This window comes from Pezoporus flaviventris, unplaced genomic scaffold (genome assembly GCF_033815535.1).
Source record: "Pezoporus flaviventris isolate CSIRO_AGI_PZ_B2104156 unplaced genomic scaffold, CSIRO_AGI_Pfla_v1 ptg000213l, whole genome shotgun sequence".
Lineage (NCBI taxonomy): Eukaryota > Metazoa > Chordata > Aves > Psittaciformes > Psittacidae > Pezoporus > Pezoporus flaviventris.
This window is the reverse complement of record NW_026892761.1, coordinates 3,125,889-3,146,821: the sequence shown is the minus strand read 5'-3', so window position 1 is coordinate 3,146,821 and position 20,933 is coordinate 3,125,889. Positions and strand designations below refer to the sequence as shown.

The following is a 20,933-nucleotide window of genomic DNA, read 5'->3' as shown; positions in this document are numbered from 1 at the left end:
ACATCTGAATGCCTTTTTGACAAGCCCCAGACAGGTCATTGCTTGTGAGACATTTTGACACAGTCTAATTGGGTTTGAACTCTACCTTCAGGATTAAAGCTGGTCCTGGTACCACATGCATGCATCTATGCAAAAAAAACATTTCTTCATGCAAAAGGAGAAAAGCTCAGAGAAAGTGGTTTTGCAATTACCTTGACAGAGCTTTTGCAGAGCCAACAGCCTCAGCTGCTTGTACTGACTGCAGCTATAGAGACCTGGATGTACCTGGATGCCCACGGGTTGGGGTGTATGAGGAGAGACCTACACTTCTGAGCTCTCTTGTATAAGCTGTAAACCTGATAAAGTGGTCAAATTTGGGAAAGCCTGTTGTTGTAGCTATGCTTTTCCAAGTGAAGCACTGCTGGAAATAGAAGGTAAAATGAGTATGAGCTGTAAGTAATGGGAAGAGAGGTGTTTTCAAAACCAAGCTGGGTACCCTAAGCGGGGGGATTGCAGTGTGATTTGGGCTGGGAATGGAAAGTTGCTATATGAACAAATTATAGAATCATAGAATAAAATCCCAGACTGGGTTGGGTTGGAAGAGACCTTAAAGCTCATCCAGTTCCAACCCCCTGCCATGGGCAGGGACACCTTCCACTAAAGCAGGTTGCTCCAAACCCCATCCAACTGGGCCTTGAACACTTCCAGGGATGGATATTATGACCCATTGCTTCATGAGAGTGATCATAATTCAGTGCAAAACAAGCACTCATTTTCCTTCTTGACATCCTGCTTTAATATTGCTCCTCCTCCTTCATCACTTCCACTGTCAGTGGAATAACTGAGGACATGGATGTTTTCATTTCCATGATTTGGTTTCAGAGTTAGCAACACATGGAAATTAGAAGAGCCGCTTCTCCAAGAGACACAAATCCCTTTAAACAACCATGGACATCACTACCCAGCCAAATCCCCCCTGCATTGGTGCAAAAAGCATGATTTCTTCCTGAAATCTACGTCTTGCAATATCTGAGTACTCAGTCTGTCAGCCTGGCATTTCAGCTCCCCTGTGGATGTTTTTATTGCCTTTAGTCAAAGCAGTATTACGCAGGAGTGAGACAGAGGTATGGAAAATCAGGCTTCCCAGGGCCTCTTGAAAGCTTCATTTAAAAATAAACCTTGCTGGAAAACAGAGGAAATAATTATGACAATGCTTGTGAAGAAGAGATTTAGATCAGATCTATTCATTTTCTGCCTCAGTTTATTAACCTGTAGAACAGCAATAATAAAAACACTTGTATCCTGAAGGAAGTGGAAAGTTTTACTCGATGAATCTCTTTGTCCATAAAATGCTGGATGAATCCAACGTACTTCTGCCATTTCAGTGCTATGTATGCTATTCTCTCTCCATGAAAATTCATTGCAGTACCCGAATACTGAGAGCTAATGAGAATTCTCTGCACTTAAAGGGCTGAAATTAAAATATCGCAATTACTGAAGTATCTTCCATTAGGTGGAATTATTTATGAGAACTTGTCACTTAAAAAACTCTCAGGTTTTACTGAAGCAGAAATCAAGAAGTTTTAAGATCTTGTCATATTTTTTTTTCCTACCAGAGTGAGTGGCACGGGAGCAGCTCTTCCTACACTGCAATGAGTTCTTTGGGAGAACCGAGCCCAAGGCTTTTTATGTCTCTTCTCTGATCACTGTGGTTCAAGTGGAGTCTCTCAAAACAGTTCAGAGCTGAAGAGCTTCATCTTCAGCAGTTTAGATGCTCATCCTTCTCATGACTGGTCCCTCATGGGAAGTGAATCTGAAAGGAATTCAGTTTATTGTCCTGGCAATATATATATACACACACACACACACACACATATACACATATATAATATATATGTAGTCCTTGGTGTTGACCATAAGGAACCCCACCAAATAATTACATTTTTCAGCTTTTTATGGCAGAGACCGACCTGAGCTTTGCTTCTCAGACCTTTTATGCCCCTCCTCACATCTTCAAAGCTTGGAGCATTCATTTCCTAAGGCCACACTTTCATCCCAACTGAATAGGTCACCCCTCTAACACTTTGAGGCTTTGATCCAAGCAGATTCCTTTCAACTGGAAGAAGTAAATCATGTCAGAAGTGCGTCTGTCATCCATTGTAAGGCATCATTTTGTATCTTTTATTAAAATAATGAACTGAACTGGAAAATAATCAAGGAAACAAAAGATCTTGGTGAGCTCCTGGGCAAGCAGGTCCGTCTTTGATACCAGGCAGGAGCAGACACCTCGGTTAGGTATCAGAAAATCAATTCTCTATTAGTTGAAACATTGGCAGTGGCTCATCTCAGGAGTAGGTGCTTATGCTTAAAATACATGCCTTGGTTTAAGGGTAGGAAGGGTCACTGTGAATCTTGGTGGTTTATTAGCCTTTTTCAAACAGAAAAGTTTTTGAGATGTGAATAGTAACACCGCTGGTTGTCTGTCCCTTCCCTACCTTTGAAGGGAGAAAAAAGACTGGAGAGATTAATTGCATTTGAAAGGGATCAGATATAAAAAAATTGGAGAAGCTCTCAGTCACTGCAAGGAGAAGAATGTCTCATTAGGAAGCCAATTTGCCCTTATTGGACTGATGTGTGCAGGTACTAGCCTGGCTGTATCCATCAGCATTCAGCTGTGAGGCTCTGAGCAGAGCCAGCCCTCTCCAATGTATGGGCTCATCCTGTGCCTCTCCTCCCACCCCCCATCAACCCATGTTCTAGTGAAAGCCTGAGGACAAATGTAGTATCTTTAAAACAGAGATCAGAAATCAGCCACCAGAGAGATCCACACCAGCAAGGGCAGGGGCTGGAGCATCTCATCTCTCCTGCTTCTCACCTGGGTTTCCGCCAGCATCTGAACCTCTGCAGAGGGAAGATGAATGGGGTTTGGTACATCGCCCTTGGGAAGCTGCCAGCCCCCACGTGAAGCAGCTCAGCTTTCTCCTTTGTCACTGAAATGGTGCCAAAGAGGCTGAATGAATGGGGTGGCTGAGAAGAGCTGCAGGAGCACACCTTGCCGTTCCTGCCAGAGGGTACCGGGATGCTTCCTTAGCCTGCAGCCTGCCGGCTTTAACTGGGATGTTTGTGGGCACTGTGCTTAGGCTAACGATGGGAAGGGAAGGGTCTGTACATATGGGAGAGCTCACAAGGTAAAAGCCAGGAAGCACAAAAAAGGTGCTTTTCCACAAATCCAGCAGGCAGCTCACCCAATCCAAGCTGGGGTTTGTGCTCACCGGGAGGCATTCAGGGCAAGCCAAGAACCTGGGTTTTGTATAACTATGAAAGCATAAATGCTCTGCCTACCTGAAAGGAGAGACCAGCCACAGAGATGCTGGCTATGGCACGTGGCAGAGGTTTGTGCCAGCAGCTGCCTGGGGAGTTGCTTTTGTGGTTTGCACTGACCTTTCCTTGTTTCATGCAGTAATGGATACGGCACATGCTAAAACAACGGCAGAGCTGCCCAATAGCTTCTGCATGAGAGTGTCCCCTTGCAAATAGGCATAATCAAAGGATGATTTTGCTGTCCAATTTTGTTCAGCAGCAGCATCAAACAGAAACATAATGTGTCAGTTCGCTGCTGGGGTAGCAAAGCCAGATGTTCCCCGTGCTCCAAATAAAAGGTGCTTCATTTCTCTGTGCTTGTTCTGAAACCAGTTTTGAGTGGTGAATTAGAAATTAAAAAAAATTAAAGACTAAATAGTCAAATCTTGGCTATGAATATTTATGACAATATTGGACTTGCAAATCTAAGGTAATTTAAATGTCAAAACTGGTGTAAAGTCTTTCCTTTGGAGGATAAGTCAGAGAAAATTAATCTTGATTACAAGTCATAACATTGGGAAATTAGCATCTTAGGGCATCAGTGATAAACACTTCTGTACATCCCCTGTTTAAGTCATGTATGTTACAGAGATAAGAATTAATTTTAATAAAAAAATAGCCCCTTAATTAAGCAGTTCGTTAATTAACAGGGAAACCCTGGCTGCATTCATGACACTGTGATTATTTCATCTTGGTAAATCAACCTCCTCTTCTGCAAGGACGCTGCCTCCATAGCTGGTTGGAGAGGAACAGTTTCTACCTGAGCCTGAGCCTTGCGGCCGGGAAGCCTGTCTTAGGAATAAAAGCAGCGCTTGCCTTAGGGATGAAAAGCAGCATTATAAATTCTTGTGCTTAGAAAACTCTTTCAGTTAATGCATAGCAAAGGGCAGTGTAAGCAAGAGCCAGCAGCATCAGCTGCAATGCCCCTGTGAGCAGAGGATGACGCTACCAGCGGCCACACTCAGATCCTTGAACAGGACCATGAGTTCCTGTGTACCTGTAGAGATTTAGCTCCCGATTCTTGCATTGCAGAAGGCAGGGTGCTGGAATCCGGCTCCTGCTCCAGCTTCCAGGTCAATGTTTCCAGCCATTCCTCCACGGACCCTTGTGGGTTTCCAGAAAGGTAAATCTGAAAAGCAGCCCTAGTGTTAACAGGCTGTAAATTGCTATACAGGAGTTCGGATGCCAGGGGGAAATAGAGATTTTTCTAAACTTGTAATAAAAATCTTAATATAAGGAATAGCAATTTCTATCTTTGCAGGCAGCCATGGCTCCATGTGGAATCTGAGAAATTAATTAACCTCGGGCTTGCCTCATCCATCAGATTTTTAGCCAATTTCAAATGCTGGTTGCAGCCGGATGCATTGGGGTAAGGTCCAAAGAAATTTATTACAGAAAAGAAGCCACCCCTCAAATGAAATGCCTTCCTTATAGCAGTCATCTGGTGGTGGATTATGCCTTAAAGCAAAGTAGGTTACATAAATACTGTATTCAGTAATGAACTCCTCAGCAGCTACACCAGAAACAAATCTGACATTTGGCCTACTAGTCTCATTAGCAGCCTTATCCTGCAGCATTAGGTTCCACGTGTTCATTTTGCACTTTAAATAAAACCCAAAGAAAATACATTTTGAGGAACGGAAATGCAATCAGGGCTTGTCTTTGTTATGGTTTGCACGAGAGAGCCATGACCTCTTGATAGGTTTTGCCTTGGAATCATTTTATGGAAGACCATGCAGGTTTGGGGTTACAGTGACCTTCCAGCTGACCAGTTAGGCTTTTGACATGTGGCTCACTTGGACTTCACCTATTCAATGTAGTGAGTTTTAAGTAGCCAACAGAGACATTGTCACCAGGGAGGTGTTGCTCTCATATCTGCTTCTCCCTTTATCTATGCTAGATTTAGGATTTCTCACTCTGCTCATCACTCAAGCCAACGTGTACTTCCATATGGTCCCTACTATATGTGTATTGACCTGTTGATTTACCTTCATGGTTTTGTGCAGCAGCAGGTCAGCAGCCTGAAACCAATGGATCCTGTGAGCTCCTTGGAGGTGCCAGGTCTCTCTGCACCCTCTCTGTTTGTCTCATCCTCCTGGCAAAATGGCTTTTCTCCAAAATCATGTCCCCACGCTCACACCTCCTCAGGCTGACACCTGTAATTCTGCAGTAAGAGCAGCAGAGTGCACAGTATTACTGTAAAAATATTAAATAGGTCTTTTTTAAGTAGTCTGGAAGTCTGCATGAATTATCACTCCGCTTTCTCTTTGGGAGCTCATGGTTTGCGATACAACAGTGGTTAAAGAACCAAGTTGATGTCTCCACAGCAACCATGAATGCCCATCACAGCCCCCATCTCAGCCAGCTTTAGTACCCCTACTTGTGGAAGGTGGTATTGGCTGTGGGTGGAGATGTCCAAGATGACTATATCCACCTCTTGCAGCAGTTGCTGTTTCCCCTGAAAGCCCCACAAGCAGTGTGGCAGCCAAGCCAGTGCTCGCTGATGGTCTCTGATGGCCCGCTGTAGCTCCAGCTCCCAGACGGGCTAACCCTTGTGTCCATCTTGCACTAAGAGTGACCTGTCTCAAAGCTTCAGGCATGGAATTGCTCACTCAAAAGTAAATGCATCATTGTGCCCAGTTTTCAAGCCTCCTTTGGAAAAAGAACCAGCTCTGAGCATCTCTAGCTATGGTGCTTTCGTTGTTGTCCCTTTCCACGTTTACCTGAGTCATTTGTATTTCATCCCTACAACACAGAAAAGGAAAAAGAAGTGGTACCCACATCCACTGAGAGTGAATGGGCTTTTTTTTTTCCACCTTCTGGACAGATCTGTTCCCTTCCCTCCTCCAGCTCTTCACATCCCTACCTCTCCATCTCTCTGATGCTGTAAATATCCTTCACAATGGATGGACTTAGCAAATGTACTAAGGAACATGCAGTGCTGTGGAGTAAACAGCAGCCACACTCAGATCACATAGGCTGGGCTAGGAAAGGCATGAGGAGCAGACCTGGAAAAACAGACTGTAATATAGCAACACAATGATACATCTGGCTATTAAAGCTGCCTGACAAGGGCAGAGCTGATGCACTCCCATTCATTCTGGGAACACAAGAGGACCAAGTCACTCCCAATTCATACTTTACTTTATTCCTATTTTTTTCCCACTGGCATTCAGCTTATGAACTGGGGAACAAAATGTAATTAATGCAGGACACACAGCAAGCGTGTGATAAAGGAAGAAAGACAAATCTGGTTTTGTGTTAGATTTATGTGCTGCCTACAGCGAGAGAGAAAAACCAAAATGATATGGCCAGCATCACCGAGGTGCTCCATGAAATACAAATGCATTTCCCTCCTTTGGAAATAGAAAACTGCAGGGAAGTGACTGAAATTTCTCAGCTTTGGTAAGGTCATAAAGAACCTGAGACCATTGTGAGTAGTCCCATGATGATAAACATGGGATAAACAAGTCTATAAGCAAAAGTGTGGTTGATTTGCCTTGGTCACATTGCTCAGGAGCAGCAGAGGGAGATAACCCTGGTCTCCCTCAAGGCACTACCTAGTCAACGCTTCTTTTTGGTAGCTCATCCAATCACTCTGATTAAATGATGTGTAGTTGGGTCCTTCAGAGCAGCAGGAGAGGGATTCGGGACAGATGAATGCACAATCAGCGCCACTTGACCTTGCTTGTTTTCGAGGGGTCACCTACATTTCCAAACAGAGCATCTCAGAGGAGAGATGGAGATGTCTGGAAATAGGGACCTCAGGAGGGTCTTACGGCATTAACATTAAGCTAAAACCTCACATTGCTTAATGTCACTGCTGTCCCGAGGTTCTCATGTTGATCAGATGTTAGACCAGCGTAGGTGCCGGTTGCTGCCCCTGGCTGTGGGGCACTGCTTTGGGCTGCAATATGTTTGTGTAAACTGGAAAACTATAAAGACAGAAGATCTGCATGGCCACAGCTTAATAATGCAACTCGGGTGGGGAGGAAGCTGAGCATTTTCTCTGTAAATTGAGGAGTGTTCAAAACTTCAGCTTTAAAGTTCAGACCCCCAGAGAGATTGTTAGATTTTAATTGCTACCTTAATCAACGTTTATTAGCGCTAACCAAAGCTCCTCATGGGTTTAAAATTCAACCCAATTGTCAACTACTAATTATTTTAAGCAGACAAGCTGTTATTTTACCAGCTATAATAATGTGACTTCTCAGCATCTGTGAAATAGCTTCAGAAGATTTCATCCTGAAACATAATTCAACAGATAAATCATTCTTTGCCATGATCCCACTTGTCTTTCAGGCACCAATATCACCTCTTACCCTCATCTACCTCCACCTCACCTGCAGAACGTGCAAAACCAGAATGAGATCCAATGTGGGTTTCAATAGAAGAATAATTTGTTCTATTTGTTGCTTTCTTTCTTTTTTAAACTAATTCTCCTCTGAATTTCCCTGTGGTGTGTGTGCCTCATGCATCAGGCTGAAGGTTTAGTGGCTGGGTTGGTTTATAGCGAAGTCTTCACCTTAAATCTCCAGTATCATCCTGGGGGATGGAGCTGGTTTATTAATTACCCTGCACTCTTGTTCCAATGAGTGTGTGCTTTCCTGCCATACATCTCCACAAAGAACAGCAGTAGGGGGGGTCACTGCATCTTTGCACACCAGTGTTCCAGCCCTGCTGTAGGACTGTGACTCCACATGCCTGGACCCAGCTCGGAGCCCAGCACCCAGCTTCTGCTTGGCTGCAGCATTGCATATGCTGGGTGTAAAACTGAAGTTTGATAGGCACCACGTGAAAAGATCAGACTCACATTCCTCTCTGTCAAGATCCATCTACCAGGAGTGTGGGAAGAAAGCAAGCAAACACCACTTGCTTTAACTGTTTGGAGCTCTTTACAGTTAGAAATCTTTGCTTATTATACTCCCATGCTTGTGGCTTTTGCTTCATTTTACTCCTAAACACTGACTAGAAATCCCCACGCTGGCTTGCTCCCTGTAAATGACTTCATACCCATGTAGGCAAAAGCCATCTATTTCAATTAGCAGGGATGAAATGACTCAGAAAAGTTGGGGGATAATTGACTGTCACCATGGTTTGTTTCTTTATTTGACATCATCTGTGCAATAATATCCAAGTAAAAATCTCCTTCATTGCAACAACTATCCCAAGCATCAACAGAAGAAATATGGAATGACAAGAGAAGCAAGGATCCAGGCATCAGCGCACAAAATCAGCTGCTGTGATTTATTTACATGGGGATACACTCCTAAGACACACGTGTACTCCATGCTCACTAAGGCTGTGGTGTCTGCCATCCCTGCGCCCGTCCCAGGCTGCAAAACCTGCACAGCAGGAGCATTGGGTGTGCTGAGCACTTGCACTCACAGCTAACAGCATAGGAAAGAGTATGAGCTTCTTAGTTTTAACAAGGACATCATTACCTACCCTCAACAGAGAGTATCAGCTGCGCCAGGGGAAACACCAGCCATGGAAGCACTTTCTTTGGATTGAGCCCCCATAGCCTGTGTGATGCCCGGTGGGTGGGAAAAAAGGCAAGAGGACAGGCATAAAATCACTGCAAAAGATGGATTAGGATTACTCAAGTGCCAGGAGCATGAGGCACTGTATGAATATTCATTAAACATTTAGAGGGCTGACAAGCAGCTAGAGAAAACTCAATATATTGTGATAGGTGAGGGGGATATCCCTTTGGTGAAAAGAAGGAAGAGCCAAAATACCAACAGACAGTGAGACCTGAAATCCAACTGCACTGGTAAATTATTTAGAGCGTATTTCCAACCTGTCGTTTGAAGATGAAGTATTATTTCCCCTTCAGTAGCATATAGCTGCTGGGGAAAGCGAGGGGGAAGTAGTAACATAGACCTGCATGTTCAAAGGGAAAATTGAGGCCAATATCCACTGAGTTTTTGTTCAACCAAAAATATTGCTCTAAATAGGGCTATGGATAACTAGAGCTGAGGAGCAAAACTGAGGTCAGTGAACTGGCAGTGAACAGATTGACTGTATTCTTGTTTGCAAGCAAAATTGGGTAAATTTAATTAATTTGCCTTGTAGCTCAAGGTACCAAATCACAGGAAACTAAGAAGGAAGGTTTCCTGAAGGAGGAAGAGAGGAAGGTTTGAAGCTTTTGATTTAATGATGATGTGATGGAAGATCATCACTGGTGCTGTCACTTCTTTCTCCTCTCACCAGATACAGAGAGGCAGCAACCATCCTGGGCAAAACCCTTTCCATTTTAGCTTCTGCATATCCCTCTTAAATCAGTAGCAGGATGCTCTAGATTAACTGAAGTGAGATGTACAAGACCCCCAAATCCCGCATCTTCATCAAGCATAATCCTAGCGAGGATAGCTGCTTTACTCTTCATCTTTCTAAATAAACATTCTTTTGTCCTTCAGTTTTATCAAGTGATAAAGCTGAATATCCATCATGTACAACAAGGCATTCAGGAGCACACAGTGGTAAACCTCAAAACCTTCCTTTTTGCCCATTCTCCGGTCCATTATTTCCAGTATTTCCTCAATTTCACAGCTTTTATCTCCCCTTGGAAGCTTGAATCAGAAGAACCATTCAGGTCTGAGACTGGTGTCCGAAGATCAGGAAAGAAAGAAATTTTCTCTCGTAAATAGTTACAATGAAGAAAGTTCTCTGGCATTTAGCAAGGAAGGGAAGAGCCCTGGGGTCCCTAGGGAGTTACTTAGGTATTACCCTTGCGTGCTATTAGCTGTAATAAGCTTTGTATCAAGCACTTATGAATGAATCATACCTTTTTGCTATTACTTATGATAAATCTGAAAACACTTTAGGCCACAGGATTGTAATTATGCATAGAAATGGGGCTAAATGATCTCTTTGGGTATCCAGTCAAGCTCAGGAACGCCACCCTTATCCATCTTTGCCAACCCATCATGAGCAAGAGACCCATTTAAGTTGTTCTGCATCAGATGTTGTTTTTTATGAACAAAAGCTTTCTGCATGGAGGGAGATTTATGAATGGGAAAGCTGGTGGAATGCTTTTGCCATAGAGATATGATGGATTTTTTTTTGTCAGTGTGCAGTTTATTTCCATCTGCTCTGAATCTGATTAACTCCTGCAGAGTATGTGATTAACTTTACTTCTCGAGATCATTAGCTTCTCTGCATTCCCGTTATAGTTCTTCAGTCTGGGACCACACACAGGCTTGAGAATGCTACGTGTTGGCTATTCTTAATATCTCAATCCACGCTAACTGGTTATTCTCTCACGATAGCCATGGATGTAAAGAGAAAAGGCTTGTTACCAGGAGAACATCACTGCTCTGAAGCAAACACAAAATGCTAATGAAAAGAGAGTTTAAGCAGATCCCCTTGATCTCAGTGCTAGAGCTAAATTAAGCCCTTTGGAAGAGCTCATGCCTGGTGTTAGCCAGTTGGAGACAGCACTGGAGGCTTCCAGCCAGCACAGAGAGAGGGAGGACCACTAGAATCTGTGAGTGGTTCCCCTGCATCACCATGTTGTACTGAACAAGTCCCGTTTTGCAGTAGGTTGCAGGTACTTGTACCTTGTAGATCTCAAAGTGCAGCACAGACCACAAACAGTGCTGCCACTGTAAGCCCTGCAGTAACTTGCATTTTCTTCTGATGCATCTACCAATACAAACCCTGAAACATCTAAATAGAAGCAAGAAGCCAGAACTCATGCACAAGCTTTTTTGCATTGTCCCTTCAGTTGTCTTCTGAGGGGTTTTCCTTAAGTGAAAAAGGCCAGCAAATGGATGTGTCAGCAGCAGATGCTCGCCATGCAATTAATAACCAGTCTCATCAATATTAATGGCTGCAGGGCAGGAGTATCATGAGGACAGGACCTCACCTGGTCACTTGGGAGCATCCATCATCTCCGTCTGATCGTTTATCTTCAGACCTGTCTGCTCTATTTCTCCTCATCAGTACCTGCAGTTCCGTACTCCCAGACCCCATCCAAAACAACAGGAAAACTGGGGCTCCTGCAGAGGTCTGAAATGCACAGGTTTGCCCAGCTCAAGCTCTGCGGTCGATTCTGGCTGAGATCAGCAGAACTTGCTGTGTTATTTCATCAGATTGAACAGGATGCGCCTGCCTCTGAGGCTTTTCTTGTCCCTTGAATGGCACGTTTGATGTCCTGCTCATCTCCGTATTTAGATCATGCCCACATCACTGCCCCAGCTCCCAGAGGTTTAGCTGCTTGTGCCTGCCATCCATCCCCCTGTCCCTGTGCAGCTGTGTCCTAGCTTCAAGGTTTGCCTCTGTAATTTGTAGCTGATCAAAACGTTTTGACATCAGATACCTGTGCCTGTGAGGAATGTTTCACATCACAGTAACCTTCACTTGAAACGTCTGGGTTTGGTATTTAACACCTCTGAAAAGGCCTCGCAGGGGCAGAACAAAGGTGCTTCTCAACCTCTCTGCTTAACAGCTCCCAGAGATGAACAGGGGAGCTCTCTGGGGTGAGATTAGAGCAATTCACATGATCTCATTCTGTGAGAGGTGAGATGCTCCAGCCCCTGCTGCTGCTGGAGTGGGTGTCTCTGGTGGCCAATTTGTGTTTCAAAGTGTTTTACAGATACTCCATTGTTCTCCAGGATTTCACACATGGATTGGTGTGGGATGGGAAGAGTCAGGATCAGCCCATACATTGAGGAGAGGGCTGACTGTACAGAGCCTCACAGCTTCTAGCAGCTTCTCCTGTATCTCCCCCACTGTCACACAGACCCAATGCGGTATTTGTTGGGGTTTGGCATCTTATCTTTGATTACCCATTAAGCTAAAGATGAGCTATAATGTCCCACCACCTGGATCTGTGTCAGATATATGCATTCTGTTCCTGGTTTTGAGGCATGGGGAGGGTTATTTCACACAACTGATGAAGGCCTTCTGGGCACGGGCACCTAGTACAACCCATCCACATCACTGCCAGCCTCCATCCGAGGGTGATGGCTGTGTCACATCGTATCACGCTGTCAGGGCTGCTTGAGATAGCAGCCACCAGATATAAAACGTGACAGGCAAACATGCCTGACTTAAAACTGGCAGTGTGCAAAGACCGAGCTCCTGCTCGAGTGTGCTGTTAGAGCTCCGGATTTACACAGGTTTCAGCACTGGACCCTATTCCTATTTATCCAGGATTTGTGCTCCCACAGCAGGCTGCACTTATCCAAGATAAGACTTTCAAATTCCTTAGTTTATTCTCTCACATCCATACTCTTTTAAGCTCCCTCCTTGAATCTTCATTATTTATTATACGAATGACCAGAGAAATGAAACATTGGAAAGATTTTCTACTAAAATCTAGTGCTAATACTCTCTGAAATTAATAAAATTCCTCAAAAATATTCCAGAAGAGCAGAATTCCTTCCCTAGGCTATGGTTTTTAGCTTCCACATTCTTCCCTGTAACAGGCACTGGCTGCAGAAGCAGTTCTTATTTGCTTCCATCACTCACAAATGCAGATCTCTCCTGCCCTGTTGTATCTAAGGAATGGCATTTACCTGATAACTGTAAGATACTTGGCATGGAAATCTGGCAAGCTATGCAGAGACGAGGTTTAATTAGATGGTGATTCATTTACTGAAGGGGATAAAAAAAACCTTTGCATTTTTCACCAGATACATCCTGTGAACATTAAACACGAGTGCCACAACCAAATGCTCCTTTTGGCATGCCAACGCCGTGTGCCTTTCCCCTTCCTGCTTTGTCTTGCGCAGATTGATGTATCCAGGAATGTGGTACTGTGCTTATTAAAGGCTGAAATTATCCACTGGGTGGTTAAAAAACTGCTAATTCTGGCCAATGAGTGAAATAGCTGGTAATTTTGTAAAGTACTCTTAGACAAATAAGAGTTTTTGGCAGCCGAATGTTGATGTAGCAGAATGTGCTTTTCTGATTGACATATGCTAACAATACTGCCTCCACAATCAGGGGGAGGATAATTTACTTTTCATTTCCATTGGAAATGAGGTGAACCAGAACGTGGTAGCTTGTTAAATCCCAGCTATGTGGGATTTGCTCAAAACCACAACTCAAACGATGCTCTGCATCCTCGGTCCTCTCCAGCATCACTTCCAGGAAACCAGCAAAGGCAGATTTCCTCCTGAGATAGTTTTCAGATCCTTTTTGGGTTTCTCAATCATTTCTCAACCATTTCCCAAGGCTTGTGCTCAAGGGGTGGCTGGACCGGAGGAGAGCTCTGCACTGAGAATCCTCCTCAGTGGAAAGCAGAAAGGCTGACAGCCAGTTCATACCATTTCCCAGCCGGAAAGCAGGTGTGCAGCAGGGAAATGAAGTATGAGAGAAGCTTAATCATCCTGGTGAGGTTTTACAGTCTCACCATCATCCACACTTCTCTCCATTTTAGTTGTCCTTCTCACATCCCTGAAGATGAAGGGGTCAAAACTGCTCTGAGCATCCCAGCTCCCTGCTGGAAGGGGCCGTGTCTCCAGAGATGTGGCACTGACAGAGAGCAAGAACTTGGCTCTGCTGTCACCTCATTTATCAGGCAACAAGGGAACATCTCTGGTCTCTGCCACAAAACCACTGTCATAACCCAGGGCTAAAATTAGCCCTAAATATTAGTTGTTCCCCACATCCGCTCCTGCCGGCAGGGGATCCCAGCTGCTGCTTCATGGGATGCTCCACGCCGCGCTGCTGCTGCGACCAGCATTTCACTCTTCATTTGCTTTGTGGGACTTTATTTACTTATTTAGGAAAGAAAAAGCCTGAGGGAGGACACAAGACACATATTCAAGAATATTTTACGCTCTCAGTAATGGAACATTTTCTCAGCAAAACCCTTTCAAAGAAAATATTATGAGTAGCTCTGATTCGCGGCTGTTTGTCGGTATAAATACTTGCAGTGGAAGTGTTTAAGTTGCTGCTGTAACTCCAGGAAAAACCTTTAGCCTAATTTTTTTACTTTCAACCACTCAAGTGCTCCAAGACCTTGTAGACCCTCCTCAAACACTCACTAACAGTTCCATACCCTTTCACAGCCACGTGCTGACGGAGCAAGGGAACAATCAGCTGAAGCAATTGAGTTTTGCTGTAAGTGCCTGTAACTGATGTAGTATTTCTCCTCCTTTCCTTCAGATACATATATAACAAAAGCCTGGGCTTGTAGGAGGGGTGGAAAAAACATCTTCTTGTAGTGGTCTTTAAGTTTCTATTCCTACAGAAGCTGCCTTGGAGCACAAAAGAATAAGCCTTCATAAAACTTCTGGTTTAGAGGACTCATAAACCCTGCCAGGGAATCCCTGAGTGAAGTTATAAGCTCATCTTCTCCATCACCATTATAAGTGGATGTCTGCTTTTAGTGGTAACCCAGGGAAACCACAGCAACCAGATAATTTGAGGGACAACTTGGCAAAAGCAAATCACGTCAACGTGAACGTCAGCGGAGCCAGGGAGCAGTTTTCTATACAAAAGATATAGGAAGAGTCACAAAGCCAAGAGCTGGCTTCTGCTTTTGTATCACTTGATGTTTCTGGTCCACCCCCTCCATGTCTCTCCCATGTTTCTGTTTCAAAGGAAGAGGAGAGTGATTCAGGTCTCTGAGTGTTACTGTTCAGCTGGTGCTGGAAGTTGTTTTGTATGAGACAGAACACTATATGGTCCTGAGGACTAATCCTACCCTACAGATGCTACCAGACTTTAAGGATTGAACTGATTACCGGAGTGACAGCAGCGTGGAAGTGGGTTAGTGTTTCATTCTCTCCTGCCAGTGACAAACATTGCAGTATTGGATTTTCTCTCTTTTTTTTTAGGAGGATTTAGCACAGTTACAGAGTTTGAGGTGCTGGATTTTTTTACACCTGAGAGCAGTCAATGCTAAGCCTTTCCATGCACAGCTTTGTGCTTCTGCACTGTGCTTATTCTGCATGCCACTGTCCATCATGGTGCTGAGCAGAAACCTCAGATCTGGTGGGTTTACACTGATGCAAACACATGAATTTTAATGGCGAGGAGAATCAGACTGAACCATGCTTTGTGAACAGCAGACATCACAGAATCAGACCACTTTTAGTGCATGCAAGCAGCCCTGAGTACAGAATTAGTTTAGATGCAGCACTGCACAAGCTGTCCTTTCCATGATGAGCCAACATAACACCTGAGACTTTCAGAGTCAAAAATGAACCTGGACACGGTCTAAATCCTCCTTCCCAGTGATCTGTAAAGGTATATAAGGACCCAAAGGCTCCCACAGCTGCTCACTGACACTTTAGTCCCATTGATGTCACGAGTGTCAGTACTGGGCTCCAAACTCGCACAACCCAGCAAGCAGCTTCCTAGAAAAAGCACTGAGTATGGAGGGTTTGCAGGAGGGGGATCAGCTTTTCCAGCCTTCCTAGTCCTCAAGAGTTTGTGTTTGCAGATAATTCCTTCCATAAATTAAAACCTTCTGCTTCTGGGGAAAACACTGATTATTTTTTTTTTTAACTATATGAAAGTTTTGGTACAAATCAAGCCATGGGGAAAAAATCTTTCATACAGCAGAAAGCTTTCACTTTTACCATAACGATTCATAAAAAGGAAAGTCAGTGCTATTCTGGACAATTGGCCAAGCTCTTTAGAGATTTCACAATAGAATTATGGAACGAATCAAGGCTTTAAAGAAAGGTCGGAAAAGACTTTTTGAGTTCTGTGTGATTACATTAGGCAAGGCTAATTTATAGCTAGGGCAAAGGTTTTGAATGAAAGCAAAGAAACTCTGAAGCACAAGTGGCAGAGTGAAGCTTTTTGAGACTTGTTTCCTTTTACTGATGTGCAAATATCGTTCTGCTGTAGGAAAGGAGGAAATTCAGGTGCTAAACACAGAAATAGGAATGGGGACCTACAGGGCTCCTTTCTTAGTCTGACCCAGTAAGTCTGAGCAGATCATTCCACCCCAGGGTGCGCCAGCTCAGCCCAGCTACATCTTGAATAGATGAAATAGGTCCTTTACAAGCACAAATTACTTTCTCAGTTAAACCATGTCATTTTGTACCAGCTGAGAACTTGATCCTTACTGCTTAATGATCTTCCTTAGCCTCTCAAGGTGACTCCAAAAGATAACTCCTCTTTATATGGAGGAGGCCTCTGAGATATCTTAAAAGCTTAGAAAACCACTATATATATAACAAAAGAAGCCATTAACAGTGCGTGATGGTGAGGTGTGTCTAGGAACTTTCTCAGTCCAAAGAGGAGCTCTATTATTATCGCCAGCGTAAATGAGAGATGATGTTCTTCTCACGGTGTGGGTTGCGCGAGACGAAACCCAGCTGGTACTTTTGCTAAACACATTGAGTTCTGGGCACAAAACTGTATAGAGACAGCTCACCATCCCACCACAGCAGCTCACCATCCCACCATGGCCGCCTCACCACAGACATACAGGCAAATCCCACACATGCCTCTATTTCCCTGGCCTGCCATTTGTTAAGCTCAGCTCCAGCAGGGTTTCTAGACAGCCCATAAGGCCTGACTCACAAAGTCTTATTTGAAATGAACAGCGACTTGCACTTGATTCAATCACTGCTTAATTTGATCCTCCATTTAATTTTATCAAAACTGTAGTAATCAAATAATTCGTACTAAAACCATTGCAACTTCCACTTGTTTATTCTGGTCAATTTTAATCCTTTAAGGCACAAGGTTTACTGGGTAATTTGGTTATGAGATAACAAAACGCTGTCATTAAGTACACAAGGAAAAGAGAGACCATAAAAAAAAAGGAAGTAAAAAACATCCCAAGGAGTGCTCGTAATAAAGAAAAAATACAGTAACATGCTGTTATTTAGGAGTCACACTAAGCACAATGAATGCTAAGAAGCATCCTGCTGTTCCTGAGATGAAAAGATCAATGGCATGTTTCAGCTGAGACATTTCTGGCAATGAACTGCACTGAAAGAGGGAAGCAACATAAATGAATGTGACTGAATTAGGGGGTTTTGAGTGTTAACCCATGTTAATGAACGTATATCAGTAGCGTATGAGTTTTCTCTCTGTGCAATACATCTTCAAAAGTCAAACCCAACAGAGTAAAAGGAGCGAAAACATTTCCGCTGCAGGCTGTTTCTCTGTTGCTTAGAGAAATAAAACCCAATCTCCTGCTCCATTGATCCTGCTCATGCCTTAACCGTGCCACTTCTCTGCTCTGCAGGTCAACACTTTCATCTCCTTCGTGTTCCCAATGGTCGTCATTTCTGTGCTCAACACCATCATTGCCAACCAGCTCATGGTCATGTTCAAGCAGGCTGCCCAGGAAAACCAGGTCTGCACCATCGGTGGGCAGCAGACGATGCTCAGCATGTCCATGGAGCCCAACCGTGTGCAAGCCTTGAAGCACGGCGTGAGGGTCCTGCGTAAGTACTGTCATATTTTGGCATGGAACTGGCTATAGTGTCGAAGTAAACACAATTTGAAGAGTAATAGATTGAAACTGATAAACACTTCCTTCCTAAACCTATTTTAAATGAAAATTAGCTCTTTTTGGAAATCCAAATTGCCCACAAATGCTTTGATATTTTCAAACACTGTCCTATTCTTGTACCATAGACACAAACTTTGGAAATTTAATTTGTCCCCTTGCTCTCTTTCCTTCTCCATCTTTTTCTTTCTAAGTCACCGAGAGTTTTCTAGGGAATTTTATCCTCTATTTCCCATTATTTTCTTTTCCTCCTAGTGTCACTTTTCTGAGTTCTAACCTCCCTTTAAAGGACTTAAAAAAAATCATAGAGCAAAAGGAAGAGGTCTAAGTATTATTTAGTTGATTGTGCTCAGACAAAAACCCCAACATTTACGTGGATTTCATGTTCTGTGAAACAGAAACAACCTGATAACATCAAGCTTTCCTCTTCCTTCTTCTGTTTCTGGCCAGCTCTACCCTGAACCCTCTGCCTCTTTCAGCTGGTGCTGGATTTAGGCTTTGAGTGTGACCAGGGGACTGATGTTGTTTTAGACCCAAACTCACTTTGTTTGAAGAGTTGCACTTTACCTTCTCCCACCAGCTATTGGGCACCCAGTGTTTTGCAGACTATTTGCAGCCATAATATCTAAAAAGACATATTTTCCCCAAGCCTAATCAGTCTGGCTGTGTTCAAGATTAATCAAAACCCTTATGTATTTATATTAAAAAAAATGCTGCTTCTTATATGATTTTTAACTAAATCTTGCAGCCCTTTGAGGGCTATTGAAACATCTTTCAGCCAAATTCCCAAGCCTTGTTGTGGAAAATAGCTTTACTTCTATTTATTTCACATACAATAGAGAGCTCACATTTGCACATGTGATGTCTCAAACAACATTTATAACTGGGAACATAAGTGGCCATTTGTGACCTGCTTAGGTTGGTATTCATAACTTCACGGAGAAGCTAGACAGAACTGTGAACAGAAAGAGATTCAGTTTAGGGTTTTTTAGTCTTCCAAACAGCCACATTTAAGGTAATCACAAAGAAACTTCTTCTTTTGCCTTTGTCTGGTGATATGTAGAGGTAAAGAACAGACCTGACCACAGAGACTCTCTGAAAAAGCAAAACTAGCCCAGCATTTTAATGATTTAGTCAGCAGCAACTTGAGCCTTGCCTATTACCTCTTCTTTTACTGCAGGGCTTTGGTCCAGACAAAGGTTAAATAAAAGATCCTGCACCGAGGAACTGAGCTGTGCTGCAAAATGCTGGATGGCTTAATTAAATAAGCTGAGGAAAAGACCAAAGTGTCGGGTAGCTTAAACAGACACATAATGCAGCAAAAGTTGTTCAAAAGCAGTACCCAAAAATAACTGACAAACTGTGATTGTTTGTTATTAACAAACTTTAAGCTGTGAGAGTCGCATAAGATGGGGAGGGTTAGCTAGCAGGGAGCTTTTTGGCTGGTGCTTTTCATGGCAAAGGTCTTGGTAGCTGAAGTGCTGTGGCCAAGGCCACACTTCCAGCAAGGAAATAAATCCCTCAAGAAGGCACTAAGAATCTCCACAAGATTTTTCCAGCTGTTTTTCACACAGGATGTGTCCTATGCAGCGCACTATTCCCACATCATGTGCATCACAGCTCCTAATAGCATGCTGGGAAATGCCTACTGAGAAAAAGAAGAAAGAACACCAGAAGACATGGAATTCCCCATAAGTATCTTGTTGGACTGGGATATTTACTGTTTCTGCATCCTTTATCCACAGGGGGATAAAGCGTGAGCCTTGCTTCAGGGCTGAGCCTGCAAGGATGGGGATGTGCATGTCACTTGGTTCCCTGCTTACTTTTTCTGTTTCCTAGCGCTTCCTCCTGCTGCCATTAAGTGAGAAGTTGCCTTTTCTCACTTGTGCTACAAACATCTCACACCTTTCTCTCTCTTTTTAGTATTGTGTACTCTTTAAACATCAAGAAGAGAGAGCTTTTCATGAATAATAAGTGCGAGACCTGAATTTACACCTGCCATTCTCTGGCATTGCTTGGTGGTGGTGGAAGACCATCACTCACCAGCAGGTCCAATAAGTTTAATTTCCTTCTCCTTCCCCAGGCAAACTTTTGCTTATGTACTGCAAAAGCTGAGAAAAGTTAGCAAAAGTGAAGGTTTTCCAGTATGTAGCCTGAAATGGTGCAGAAGTGGGTCAGATGTGGCACCGTGGGGCCTTATGGCAGTGATGCACAGATGTTAAAGCATCACTGTAGTGCCACCCCAGCAACAGGACTGAACTCCCTTCCCTACTGGGAAAGCAATGAAAGAGCGGCTGCTTCCTCCTTCTCTGCACTGAGGAAGACCCAGCAAATAAGAAATTCATCATCAGTTTTGTCTGTGATTCACCACATGATGCAGAGAGGCTTTTTTTATCTACCAAGCGTGAGTGAAATCCTGCTGCATTTCATTTTGCAGATGCACTTGATTACTGGATGTGATTGGCTCACATTTCCTTTTGTCACCTATTCCTTATAACTCCTTTTTCTTTCAATAAATCAGGCCTGTGAGCTGTCTGAAAAGCAGCAAAATACACAAGGACACAAAGGATTTAACCTGGGACCCATGGCAGCCAAAACCACGTACGCAGTCTAGGCTCATATATGGAAGAGGATGGGAATAGAAAAACGGCACTTGTCTACACTAATAGAACTGTTGGCACAAAATCAGAGCTTCACAGGGGTCAAGTTATTTCCCATTTCCAAAAGTGAACTTTGGCTTGAAGTACAAAGAGCTTGATACACTTTTTTAAGGTTGAAATGTTTCAGAACTAGTGCCCAAAAAAGACCTTTTTTTTGCAGTTCACGGTGTGCAGAGCTGTTGGATGAGATCAGAGCAGCAAACACCTTCCTCTTTCCTCCAGGTCTGCTGAGATGATGTATTTATTGACAATGAAGTAGGAGCTAAATCTATCAGGTTAACAGCTTCGTTCAAAACATGCACAGCATCATTTGGTAGCGTTTGAGCATTCCTTGGCTCTGTCTGACTTTGGTCATGTACAAAATAATTACGGAGATTGGGATCAAGGAACGCATCAGCCCAGCTGCCAGGGAGCCACCTTGTTAATTCAGTCACCATGTGATTCCTGATTGTAATTCCCTCTCTGCTGTCAGCATTCACCAGGTGTGAGGATCC

At 43.6% G+C, this 20,933-nt stretch overlaps 1 protein-coding gene across 1 annotated transcript in view; it reads left to right on the top strand.

The window, feature by feature from the left end:
- Positions 1-20,933, top strand: part of NTSR1 (neurotensin receptor 1) — a 56,394-nt gene that overhangs the window by 21,249 nt on the left and 14,212 nt on the right. The window contains exon 2 of the mRNA XM_061441413.1: positions 17,513-17,714. Coding sequence (XP_061297397.1) covers positions 17,513-17,714 — 202 coding nt within the window. The remainder of the gene's footprint in view (positions 1-17,512; positions 17,715-20,933) is intronic.